Source organism: Molothrus aeneus, chromosome 4 (genome assembly GCF_037042795.1).
Source record: "Molothrus aeneus isolate 106 chromosome 4, BPBGC_Maene_1.0, whole genome shotgun sequence".
Lineage (NCBI taxonomy): Eukaryota > Metazoa > Chordata > Aves > Passeriformes > Icteridae > Molothrus > Molothrus aeneus.
Genome location: NC_089649.1, coordinates 31,825,328 through 31,839,159, shown reverse-complemented (window position 1 = coordinate 31,839,159; position 13,832 = coordinate 31,825,328). Strand labels below are relative to the sequence as shown.

Here is a 13,832-nt window from a genome sequence, read left to right as displayed (position 1 = left end):
TGCTAGAGAAGGTTTCCTCTGAGCTGAAAGGATTTTGCAGGGGGCAACGGTACAACAGCTTGACCTGCTATACTCAGGAGGGTTCCTTCGGCCCAAAAACCTCTTGAATTTGCTTCTTCAAGTGAAAAAATAACTCCCACTGTGAATATTCATAGAAAGAAACAGAGTGACACAGATATATATGAAAAACCCTACACTTCCCACTGCCACAGCCCAAAGAACTCATCAGGTGGAAAAGAGTTATACAATACCTTATCCTTTATACTCCACAATCCTCATATTTCTTCCTGTCAAAGCACATTATGTGGCCTAAGTAATCGTCTGATGGGACAAAAATCCTTAGTAACAGGATGTTACTCCACGTAGCCTTATTGGTTGGTCTCTGTCACAGTAAACCATATTTTCATGCAATAAGATGAAAGGCCATTAATTTTCTTGTACTAAAAGACATGTGCTCAATGTACTTGCTGCCTCTGTGTGACAGCTAATGGCACCAGGCAGATTTGGATTTATCTCAATACTCAAAAGATGAGTTGACTAACAAACTTGAAGGCCCTTCAAACACCCTGCTAGGAGGGAGTCAGGATGCTGGTCTCCAGAACCTGACAGGCACTGACATGTTGAGAAATCCCATGCTGAAAAGCAATCAGTGCCCCTCAAAATTAGCATTGACCTGCATGGACAACCAGGAAGCCAAAAAGACTCATTCTTGTTAGTCACACTAGTTTTTTAGTCTCATTATTCATTCAAAATATTGTGATCTAATATCCACTGTTAGAGGTAGGGACTTTAGACAGAATGGCTCATAAGAGGGATAGTCTTATGGCCGAGACTCAGGAGGAAACCTCGTTCGTGCTCAGGTAGGCAAATCCAACTCATTCATTTACACGTGCATTGGTTCAGGAAAAAAGCAAACTGGCATTTTTTGTGTCACTGCCACCAAATGCTCGTCAGTGCTGAAAATTAAAAATGTCAGAAATGCTGTAGGTGACCAAGAGCTGTGGAGAGGATATTTTACAATGCCATCTTTCCCAGCAGCCGTAGGAAGGATCTCTCTGCGCTAGCACACCGTGCGTCACCCAGCACACACCTACAGTTCACAGGCACGGGCTGACAAACACCCACATGAGCTAACTTTAAACCAACTGCTTGAGCACAGCAGCCAAGGCAACACAAAGTGTCGTGGGGCTGAACTCCAAGGATATTTTTCCCTGCCCTAGCCAGCAGGTAGGCTTCCCAGCCACAGCTCACTGTCACCATGGTGATGTTTCCAGCCCGCCCCAAAACAGCCAGTTTAAGGCTAATTTGGATAAGCCTGCACTAGCTGCAGACATTTTAGTGACTGCAGCACAGACATACTTGTAGCAATGAAGGGCTTTCAGAAGGATTTCAAAATAGCCAGGTAATCTTTATTTTAAATGTATGCTGACACTATTCCCACTGATGGAAGGAGGACAGGTGCAGGGGGAGTACAGGGGTGGGCAACTTTCTTGAGTGAGGCAAAATGCAAGGGAGTGCTGCAAGCAGCCCAGATTACTGTGATTGATCTGATACAACGGCACAGACAAAACCACAATGATGAGGAATTTATGTCCTCAAATTTTTCTTTATATTCTACTGTTTTCTTAGGGGTAGAACTTTGTAGGAAAATAATTTATTTCCTTCTCTTTTGGGCACCACAGAGGAGCTTAATTTTCCTAGTTTTTTATTAATTCCTTTTAGTAATATAAAAAGAAGGTAACTTATTTATATACAAAGCAAATTTCTAGACACAAATTAAACAGTTGACACAAACAAAACCATTATTCAATTTATCTGTACCTGAATTTCTTTCCACATTACCTTCTCTAATCCCAGAATCAGTACATGAAAGCATCAAGTAACAGTGTCCTCCTCTCATTCCCTTATCTGCTACACACCTCATTTGTACTCACTGCAGCACTACAGTATCTCAATAGCCTGAAAAATCACCTGACACTGCATATATTCAGGTTGCACTCCCTTGGAAATAAATAACTCCATGCTACCTATTCTATAAACACCCCCATTGCAATCCCCCAGTAACCATAAGGATAACCTGCTTTAATTGAAGCAGAGACCATGGTCTGCATTATAACTGTATTATAAGGTCTGTTAAGAGATTCCCTTAACAGCTATAACAGACTGCTTAAGTGAGGTATTGTCTCTCTTCAGAGTAAAATATTTTTAAATAAAGATTACTTGCAAGTACATTTCCTTTAAAACATTATACAGTTGGATCAATCACTGTGGTCGTGCCCATTGACACTAACCCAGAAGGCAGTGTTGCTGCTTTCTCTTTAATGGGTCTTCCTTTACCCTGTTAACAAGTCCAAATAATTCTGAAGACTTTTAGAATGAAAGCTGCTTGGCAGAGTTTCCAAGTGGTCAATCTTCTCTACACTGCACTTACAAAAATAAAATCCTTGCCTCAAAAGACCAACTGCTCACATGCACCATCTCAGCTAGAATTAGGGGAAGAAAAGAAGAGGTGCCATTATACACTGAAGAGCTGCTCCTAAAAGCGAGTGTCAAACATGAACTGTGTGCTACAGGGAACTAACGCGTAGCAGCTGACACACTTCTCAGATTGCATCCTTACTTATTGCCTACCTTAAATTTGTAAATGCAGTTGAGAAATGGATTAAATCATCTCCATGGAAATTCCTGATGCAGTGTTTGAAAGTGTTCTAAAATCCTGAAAAAATGTAGAAAGATATCTAAAGGGTGATGACAGTACAAAAGAAGAGAATTAGCTACTTGAATACCCTCGATGCCTAAGAACCAAGAAAATAGCAAGGTTTATCTTAAAGGTAGAACAAATATTTGTAATTCTCCTACTAGTTAACTGCAGAACTTGAAGCAAATGTCAGCTGATACACAGATGGGCTCTCCCACAAAACGAGATTTTGCTGTCATGTGGTTTGTTTAGACATCAGGACTAGTAATCGAGTTCCTAAGCTGCACTTCATGAACCTCACCTTTGCTACTACTTGAATGTCCTCATTTCTATACTTTGAAATTTTAACTGCATGGAAAATTTTTACACCTGCACATTGATTTTGTGCCCATATATTTTTAATTTAATAATTCTTTTTTCTTTCATATTATAATTAGCAATTAGGATCCTATTTTGCCTATACAGTTTTATATTTGCACCTTATTCTGGAAATCAGTCAACAGGCTTAATTTTACAAGTAGAGGGTGCTGGTGGACCACAATGTGAGATGGTGTGCAAAACTCATGATGATCTTTAGCAGAAAGAAGTAAAATAAAAGAAATCAATTATTACTGCTCAGTAGGACAAGCTAATATATTCCAGGGTAATACAAATATTGCAATATTATCTAGTGTAAGTAAAAAGAAAATTAATACTTTATAGCTGATGCTTGGTTTCACTTTAAATTTAGTTTCATATTTGCTGCTAAACTTCGCTTTTGGCCTTAGTTTTTGTGTTGTAATGAACAAAAAAACCTTTATCTGAACAATACGCATTCCTTTTGCTTCCCTTTGTGTGAGTTGGAAAGCAATTACAGTGTATTATTGATAAAGTGTTTTATGATAAAACACAAAAGCCATCAAGTAAGCAGGAAAGCAAGAAGGAACAAAGATTAATCTAACAATAAAATCTATAATTGAGATTTTACAGATAGAATGTGGACATTAATTACAGATAAATCATTTAATAAGAGTTCTAACAAGAAAGTTATCTTCCAAAATTCATATAATTTCCAACACAAGGTAATTATTTTTTTGCCTTCCAGTACTGTAAGAAAAAATACAAGTATGAGAATAAATAATGTCTATAAATATACCATTCTGTATATATAAAAGTTCCCCCTCCCATCCTTCCTCTCTTTCATTTATCCTTATTGCTTCTCAGAGTCTCTGACAATTCTGCAATTACCTTCAACTAACAGAAATACTAAAACTTTGAACTAGACCTTAAAGATATCATTTCCCTCAGCCCCCATTCCACACAGCTCAGTAACATCTGGGATTTGCCTTCCATTTCTTCAGATCAGAAAGAAACCCAAAACCTGAGACCCCCATGAGACAGTGGCAGGCAGCTGGTGGAGTGTGTGCGACCATACTATGAAGAGCAGATCTCTTCAACCCAAGCACGAGTCGCTGCAGCCAGCCTGCTGATCACAAAGTGGCAGTGGCTTCAAAAAGCTCCGGGTGTGCAGGTTCACCAGATGTCCAGTGGGGCCAGTGTGCCATGCCATTCCTCTTCTTACATTCCCACTTCTGGACTTCTAGTTGTGCAGGATCGCTGTATGTGGACAACATTCACCTTGTGGGCAGCACCCAAGTGATCCTTGTGGCCTGCACTAGCTCAGCACATCCTGGACATGCCAGAAATGTAGCACAATAAGTGGGATTGTTTGTTTCCACACTATGGAAGTTTCATGTATTTAAACCAGTCCCTTCCTAGCCTGTGAGGGGCCAACAGTCCAGATTTCCTTTTATGAATTGTCTTTTTTTCATACTGTAACTAGCTGTGGTGCCCCATCTCCCCAGCAGGGACGTGTGTGGCATGCTCTCATGGGCTGAGGCCAAGTCCTTGCTCTCAGGAAACACACTCTACTCACATGCCGACCTGCATGCTGCTTTCTTTTGGCCACATTTCTTTTCATGACTTGCCCTCACAAGGGGATGTACCCTGGCATTCACAGGAGACCCAAGGCCCTGCCCTATGCACACCAAGGAGCTGACATTAAGGCAGTCTCCATGCCATAGAACTTCCTCTGGAAAACGGAAAGCAGTCTCCTGTCAGAACTATTTCATGCATAGGACCTCATTCTCCAAAATGTAGCAGCCAGATCAATGAGTTGGGGAGGGCAGCCATTAATTAACACACAGGCACACCAGGGCTCATGAGAGTCTCAGCCCCTTAGACCTTTGGACACGTTTTCACTCCTACAGGGAGTGCTAGCAAACAAGCTAGCACGCAAACAAGAAAAGGTACCATCATTGGTGAAAATGGGATTTTGTCTTGATAATTGGTTTGTTTAAAATGAAAGCTTTCAAAGGGATAAACAAAACAAATCAAGTAAGACGTGTCCAATGCAACAACAACAAAAAACTTGTAACTTACATACTGCAGGCTTGCCAGATGCTACAGATGCTGAGCCAGAGGACAAACTAATGTAAAAATGTATAACAAACTTGATACTGAACTGCATCTTGTGATGCCTCTCCAAAACTCCTGGTACCTTTAGTCTAGAAAGTGGCTTGTTTGTTTTTTATATACTGTATCTAGTTTGTGCCTAAAGAAACAGCAGTTAAAATTTGCCCCAATGTTTTCTTGCCAGCATATTCTAACACACTTAACTGTGCCTGCTTCATGGACACAGCTGTTGAGGTTTTTTTCCTAAATGAGCTGATTTTACAAAATTAGTAGTTCTCTGATCTTTATTTCTCCACATAGACAAGATCTGCTTACTTGATGCTGCCTTCACTGACAAAGCCTAAATAATAGTAATAATTACACGTTAGCTTTTTCTTCAACAGTGCCAGCTGAAATTATACATGAACAAGATGTTTGGCGGGTGTTTCTTTTTCCTCTGGAAACCAGCAGAAAAGCTGTTAAATACTACAAATACTAGAATACTGATTTTAATAATACTCAACGTGCACATCAGTTTCATTGTCAGAAACACTTTAAATTTCTGTATGTTACTAATAACTGAAGAGCGTTATTCAGCTTTATAATGTAGTAGGCATCGTCCTTTATATATATTCCTAAAGCAGGATGTATGCTGTACATTTATATACAAAGTTGGTCAGAGCACAGACATTGCAGTGTCATGCTTTCATTCAAATTTCAAATGCCATATGTTCAGTACAATCGCACGGCATCGAGATGCAACATATTGCTTTGCAAATGCAAATAATTTCACACAGTGGCCTTCATGACTGGGAAGGGATAATGAAATGGGCTATATTTTACACATATGAAAAAAATAAATAAAAGATTTATCATAAATATATGGACCAGTATATGACGTTGAAGAACAAGAAGCAAAAAGGAAACAGTGCTCTTGCATAAAGATCGATTCTCTTTGCTGCTGATGGAATGACAGGCTTGGGAGGAGGAGGCTTCTTGTTGTTCTTGGCTTGAGATTTCCCGAGCCCATTGTTGACTTCAATGGGCTTCCCATAACAGTCATAATTTGATAATTCAAAATCCCTTGGCAAGCTTCCAACGATGCTGAAATCATTGGATCTCAGATCAGATTTCGAAGTGCAAACTTTTTTGCATCTGGTCTCACCAACCTATGAAATAAAGAGTGAGGGGAATCATGATCGACTCACCACAACTCATTAGCAAACTTCATGCAGCTGCTAAGGAACACTGCAAACAAACATACAGAAAATTACTTGTTGATAGAGATACATTACATCAGACTAATTTATGGAATGGTTATGTTATAAAGTACTTAAGGATGATCAGTCAATCATATCAACTAATCCAAACATTCATAATTGTGTAATTTTTCATGCACAAGGTGCCTCATGCTCTGCAATCTGCTATAGTTAGACTCAGTCATTTTAAGATGATAGAAGGGGAGAAAATATTTTTGTGGGGAGTATTTTTGGATATTGATTCTGTGCTGATGAACCTGCAGACCTGATACTATTCAATACTTGCATTTATCTAAGCTCTGAAACGCATAGTCAGAATTAGCCCTAAAATTCAATTAGCCCTAAAATTCAATTTCATAAAAAATTGAATTTTTTTATGGTTCAGTTTTTTATGGTTCTAAAGAGTTATCAGGTCAGGATCGTATACCTCATCCTAAGTTGACCATCTTGCATTGTACCTGTGGAGTTTAGTGCCTCTATAAAAACAGGGAACACAGACGTAACACTGTTCTCAGCACCGAAGAAGTGTGAACTGGGAAATCTAAATCCAACTACAGAATTCCTGTGTTTCCTATAGCTCCTTTAGTGCTCTTGGGGATCAAGCAATAATTTTTTTCTGTGGGGAAAAAGGTTCCTATATTCCCTTCCTTGAATTTTATAAAAATTTTATTTCAGATTCAACATATCTCTAGGAGAACCAACCCCACACTGTTCAGGGAGCTTGAAGTGATTTAGAGACTACTTGCAAGGCACTGTGCTTTGTGACTTGGATAAACCTCTCCCAAACTTTCACTTCAGTTGGACTACTCAGGAAAGCAGAGAGAAGAATACAGACTATAAATCTGTTCACATATATAACCTTAGCATTAGTTGAAAAACTGCTAGTTTTCAGGCTATACCCATGGGCAACTGACATAAATGTATATTTCAAAAGCTGCCTATCCCTTTTACCCATTAGTCTGTCTCTCCTCCACAAAGACCTCAGGTATTTTACCCTCAGCTCTCTCCACCCTTGGGTTTTCTGCAGTTTTTGGCTGATAGTTTGGGATATTTGCATAGTCATACTTTGTAAGTACTAAAAAAAAAAATTATTATTATTATTATTACTATTATTATTATGATGTCATAAAATACAGTACCAGGTTTATAGAGGAATGAAAAATATTCTGAAGAATATTATTAGCTTCTTCTATGATGATGACAACTTATCCTGCATAGAAAGAACTGAAGTAGTCAGGAAGAGATTTAAACTTTGATTGGGGCTTTTATTCCCATTATTGACAAAACTGATTCTTGTGCAAGGTGGGAAAGAAGCATGGCATTATTTCTCCTGAAAAACGTGGATTCAACTTCCCAAATTTTCCAGAGTTCTCCTTCTCATGAAAATAATACATTTTGAAATTGATGCATTAAACAGAGGTGCAGGTTTGTCCTGGCTCCAGCCAGGAGAGGGTTAATTTTTGCAGTAGACAGGAGGAGGCATGGCCAGGGCACAGAGGTTATTCTATATCACCTCATGTCATTGCCAGGGCTGGGGAAAGGGATTCTCTTCTGGCACAAAGACTTTTCTTCTGGTTGACAAAACATGCAAAGGGAGCCATCTGGTATTGCCTATTGTCAGAGAATTTTTCTGCGTGAATCATTTATTTTCTTACACCTTTTGTTGTTAATATTATTGCTGTTAACTGCTCATTTTCTTATCTCATTGCCATTTTCAGTAAATTTTTCTTATCTAAAACCATGATCTTTACCTTTTGTGCCTCCCCTTGGAGCAAGGAGATGCAGCAGTGCACGGTTTTAGTGGGAGTACTAAATTGGAGAATACCATTTCAAACCATCACAAAATCAAGATTCCAGGTCATAAAAAAGAAAAACAAGACAGGTGTTCCCTGATGGCAGGACAAAACTATACATACAAAGCTCTTGTAACTGTCTCCCAGTGCTCAAAGACCTGACTGCCTAAGACAGTGCTCATTACTGCAGTAGCAGGGGCAAGCTGTCTAGTAAGGTGGTGACTAAGACACAGATAAACATGGTTATATGACCCTGGGTGACAGGATGCTATCATTCACCAATCTGAGACATTCCTTCCAATCAGATCATATCCAATGACATAGGTAATGAAGATATAAAGCAGACCCTTGTGCAATGAAAAATGAGCTTGCAGGACTGTGGTGCATGTTAACTGAAGAGTCATAGAAATATAAGATTTTTTCCATGGTCAAACCTAGCAAGATTTAGTAAGACCATTACAAGAAATAGAATCATGTATGAAATTATAGGCTTCCTTTTGGACTTGAAAACTTGTAGTCCATTCCTCACACTACCAGTAACACGTTGTAAAAATTCAGTGACCCTAATTGTAGCCTAAATTCTCTCATTTATAGCAGAGAATATTCCTGTTCCAACTGCAGTATCTAGAGTGCTCCCCTAAAGGCTGTTACAAGTCGGTTCTCATTCCCATTCAGGACTGAGTGGATTCTAGGTCACCTCTGCCTTATAAGCAGAGAACTGTTCACAGCATGTTCACACGGAGCTTTGCTTAGTTCAGTGTCAGCTGGAGTACTGATTTATCAGGGTGACACAGTTTTCATTGTATGAGCAATCTGGCCCAAATTTTTCTTTAATAAGTATATGTTACTTTTGAAAATAATTTCATCTCTTTCTTTGGCTTTACAAATCTGACATTCTTCTACTTACTGCACTCAGCTGCTGCATAAACATATTTTTAAATTTTTTTCTCATATATCTCTTCACCTCTCCAATGTTTCTGTTGTTTTAATCTAAATTCACTCCAGCTGACCTACAGCTTCCTCTAAACAATGTTAGATAATATAAAATATATATGATTATCTGCTTTTTATTAATTTTGCCTTGGTTTGTGCTAGAAGTGTAACAATAATCCTAGCAATGCCTCTGCTCCTCCTCACTTTCCACATTTACTGCACAAAGAACTTACCAAAGGCTACAGGAACTTTTTCTGTGCAAAAAATATTGTAGGGCTTGATTTTAGAGTACAACACTGAAGATATGTAAAGAAAAGTAAAATGTTAAATGTTATATCCTTTTGACTTCATCCTGACACAGAAAATATTTGATGTCACTTGCCTTATCCTGCCCAGCATCATGACTTGTGGGCCAGACCCAACCCACAGGAAGCTTCCACCAGATTTATGGCTTTTCCCCAGCAGGGGATGGGGAGCAGCTGTTTGGGAAGGGAAGGCTTCTGGGATAGTGTAGGGACACCCTGCATTCCTAGGGAGCTGAGCAGTGACTCCTTGTCTCTCTGACATGGATTTGGGGGGGTGGCTAAGGAGACCACAGGGGAAGGTTACAGCACTTGGGGCTTGGCCCAAAACACAGACCTAGTTCCCTGTTTCTTCCAGGACTGGACCACCTTGTCTACGTTTGGTAGGATGGACAGACCACCTGTTTTTTCATGAACAGCTCAGAAGTACCTAAAAATGCCTCCTAGAATCCATAAGGCCCCTTGTGATATCCTCTCTCACCTTTTAAATAATTCAGGCTGACTGGTGCTCGTTGCCAAGCTCAACACCTGCTGCTGCTCCAGAGCTGCAGCACATGTGCCTCTGCAAAATGCCTTTGGTTGCAGAATTAGGGGAATAATGTGAGAAGAAAATGGGGAAAGAGATGAAAGAATAAGTGCTGCCTATGCATGCAGACTGGCAGGGAGGAGCAACTAACTCCCCAGTTCTGCCTCTGCTGCTTCTGGTGCTCCTCCTCACTTTCCACATTTACTGCCCAAACTAGTTACACTAGATTTTCCTTTAAAAACATCCAGGATGGAGAATTTTTTCCATGACTTTCTTCCTCAGAAACATATGTACCTTATTTCTAATCTGAATTTATTTGGCTTCAATGTTCAGACACAAGGCATGACTATAGTTAGTCTGATTAACTGCTGGTACACAGATATGGTAACAAATCTAACCTTGATTTTGCATAATTTGATGATGTAACCAGGCTGACACATGAAGCCAAGAAAAATGTTCTTAAAGAGTTTCTTACCTTCGTATCATTACCTCTGTCAATCTAATTGATAATACTTAAAAAGTTATATTCAGTTTGATTAAATCAATAAACAGACAGATTAATTTCACTGAGCCATTTATTAGTTAACATGGGGCTGAATGATGAGTAATATTAAAGATAATTAATACTTACAAACAATAATTATTAGTCAGAGCCCTGTAAGCTATGCAATATTCTCCACTGATTGATGTCAGGCTTTTAATTATTCATGTTATGCCACTTAGCTTTAAAAGTTCTGGCACAAAGTTAGCTTCTTGCTGTATTTTGAAACCTTCCCAGATTTAAAGGATTTATTAAAAAAATCAACATTAATGTTTCACAGCACTCACAGACCAGCTCTGTAAAAAAATTCTAAATGCAACTTAGGCTGAAATCTTGATTGTAAAATGTCTAACTTTAATAGATGCTGTTTAATATTCTCATCAGCTACTGTGAATGAGAGCTATTTCATCCTCACATTGAATATATTTGGCTTTTCCCCAGACATGGAGCAGAGTATTTGTTCAATGCTTTTCTCTTTTCAGTTAATTCTTGATACTTACAGTACCTCTACCTCTACCTAGTATAGTACCATTACTCATCTTACAAGGTTTTTTATTCTTGCTGTATATGCAAAGTAACTTCCTATTGCCCTCAGTTATGCTATGCATATATCTCTTTTCTTACTTACACAATTATTTTATTGAGTTCAGCTTACATTAATTGCTATCACCTCCCACTTGCCAGTGAGGAGAAAAGAGAAATGCTTGAAGCTGGATTAGTTTTAAATCTTTGGGGATTTGTTTTCAATTGTGCTATTTGTAAGGTTTTGTGTTTTTTCTTAAATTAGTGTAGCTTTACTTCTGGTTTGAACATTATTAGCTCACCAGCCCCATTTACACTTTTTGTTTAAATTCTTCCATCCAGATTAGACAGTTGTCAAATTTGTGAAATCTGACCTTTCACAGCACCAAAAATATCAGGGACTTGATTCAATTTGTTTTGTGCAAATAGAATAAAGATCCTTTTCAATTGACTGTTCATCCTGTGATCAAGTCCTCTTTATCCATCAGGATGAAGTGCAATATAAAAGCCATCATTTTTGAGAGCAGAAATTTATTATCCATAACTCCTAGCAAGGCTTCAAACATGCTACAGCACTGGCAGCTTCTCAAGCCCAGCACGTGTCCCTCAGGCTGAGGAGCTTCCCCACTGGAGTGCTGTGTTCCCTGTCCAACACAGCACATCCTCCTTGCCACAAAACCCCCTCTGCTGCCCTGCTCCCAGCCTCCTGTTGGCATGCACATCTGTCCCCAGTGCTGCCAGCTCTGCAAGGGGCTTCCATACAAGATGAAGGGGGAGTTTTTTAACAAGCTCTGTTGTTCATCTCTCTTGCACTAGTTTTGTGCTCTCCTCTTGTTCTTGCCATAATGATAGATGTAGATCATCAATAAAGTAGTGATTATTTAGCATTAGTCTGTATTCACACTGGGTATATTTTCTGGTGCAGCTCAGCAGGAATATGCTACCACATTCCAAAATACGGGACAAAAAATATTAATGCATAAAATATCACAGTATTACAGCACAGCTGAGGTTGGCAGGGACCTCTGGAGATCATCTAGTCCAACCCCCTGCTCAAAGCAGACTGCCTGGGGCCTCTTTACAGTCATGTTTGAATTATCTCCAAGGATGAATACAGGAGTCACTGGAGCAGAAAGTACCTACTCTGTACCTGAAATGCTGTCAGGAACTATTAAAATAGGCTGCAGCCTGTGGTTTTGTGTACAAGGTAAAATGTAAGCTGGGTTATTGGTGGTTCTACAATAAAAAAATTGAGTCTGGAGTTCCATGTGAGGGAAAAAAACCTGGGAAGACCAGGTCACCACCAGTGGTCAAGTACATCGCAAGTCAGTAGAGATGAACATAACCCATCTCTGGTTTCAGAGCCTAGATGTGGCTCTGACAAGATAAAGCAAGCAATAGCACCACTTTTTAAAAATAACTGGCATTAGAGCTATTACCACCACTTGCATAGTGCTATTCATCATCTGCCAGAACCATTCTTTTAGCAAATGTTCTCTCCAGTCATTAGCACATTATCTGTGGGGGACAGCTTCTAAAAATGGGCTTGATGAAAATGTGACTTTTCAAATTGAGGGGTGTTGTTATAGTTAACAGTGCAATCTCTCACTGTAATCACGTCAGCAACGAAAGCAAAAAAAAATGAATCATCTTCAAAACATTTCCCTTTTTGCTTGTTTTTCTCACTGTATGATGTTTCATTGCTAGGAAACACATGCAAACTCCTGCTGAGGATTCCCAATAAAAAGCCAGTGCAAGCAGTTATCACCAGATTGCATAATTTTCTCCTTTGCTTAGAACAGCATCTACTTGCAGCCTCTATGAGCTGAGGGAGCCAAGCTGTATTTTCTCATGGCTTTTTGCCTCTAAGTGCATAGCCAATGCTTCTCCTAGAAAAACACATCAGAAGTGCTTATTTTCTCTTCTTTTTCCTACAGATTCAGGGTGATCTTGACAGACAGACCACTCGACTTTAATCAGACAGTCATATTGATAAACCCCTGGGTTTAAAATGGCACTGACATTTCAAGGGTTTTTGTTGGAGGGAGCATGACTCATAAAGCTTGGACTTGAGGGGTTGGCGTATGCTAGCAACATGCAGCTTTTATATCAGCCATTTCCCAGGATCTGGCGAAGTAGCTATACATCCATGGATGCCTTTCTCCATCTTTGGGTGATTGGCAAATTGTGAGCACTCTTGCCTCCCACACAATCCTATGTGACCCTGATGAGAAACAGCTCCTGAAGTTCTGGGACAGCACTCTGGCCTCTTTTTGTTTTGTATTCTTTATGCCTTTCAACATACAGTTTTTTTCCATTACCTGCTTCTTTAATGTTTCTCTCCCTTGCATATTTTCCATATGACAAATGCATTCTCTACTTGATCATTACTAGGTCTGTATGGGAGCAATCCAAATTTTGTGAGGCAAGCCTACTTTTGGATTAGAAGTCAGAGCTACCAAAAGATTTACACCTGTTCTGATTTAGGACTTCAGTACATGCTTTTTCAAGGCCAAGAACTTCCAAAGTACTCCTATGCAGCAGCAGGTTCAGAAAGGGAGTTTTCAGCGAGGCAGATTTATAGCTTTCAAATATATAAAATCTAGCTTCACTGTCCTGCCACATCCTGATGTCAAATGATTCATTGGTCTGGGACCTTTTTCTATCTCAACCTGGCCATCTTTCCAGAAATTACCAGCCTAGGATACATTTCCTCTGGTAGGTTGTGTTTCAAAGCAGGTGGATTAATTCAAGTTGGATCATTAGCCATGAGCTACTCAGCCACATGACCAACTTTTACAGCAAGGAATACCTATTTCCACTAT

The 13,832-nt window shown here is 39.4% G+C and overlaps 1 protein-coding gene across 2 annotated transcripts in view; it reads right to left on the bottom strand.

Annotated features, from left to right (window-relative positions):
• Positions 1 to 3,629: 3,629 nt before the first annotated feature.
• The window catches only part of GLRB (glycine receptor beta), a 46,262-nt gene continuing 36,059 nt past the window's right edge, over positions 3,630 to 13,832 (bottom strand). For both annotated transcript variants that reach the window (XM_066548211.1, XM_066548210.1), the window contains exon 10: positions 3,630 to 6,300. In XM_066548211.1, the coding sequence (XP_066404308.1) occupies positions 6,004 to 6,300 (297 nt within the window). In that variant the 3' untranslated portion in view covers positions 3,630 to 6,003. The remainder of the gene's footprint in view (positions 6,301 to 13,832) is intronic.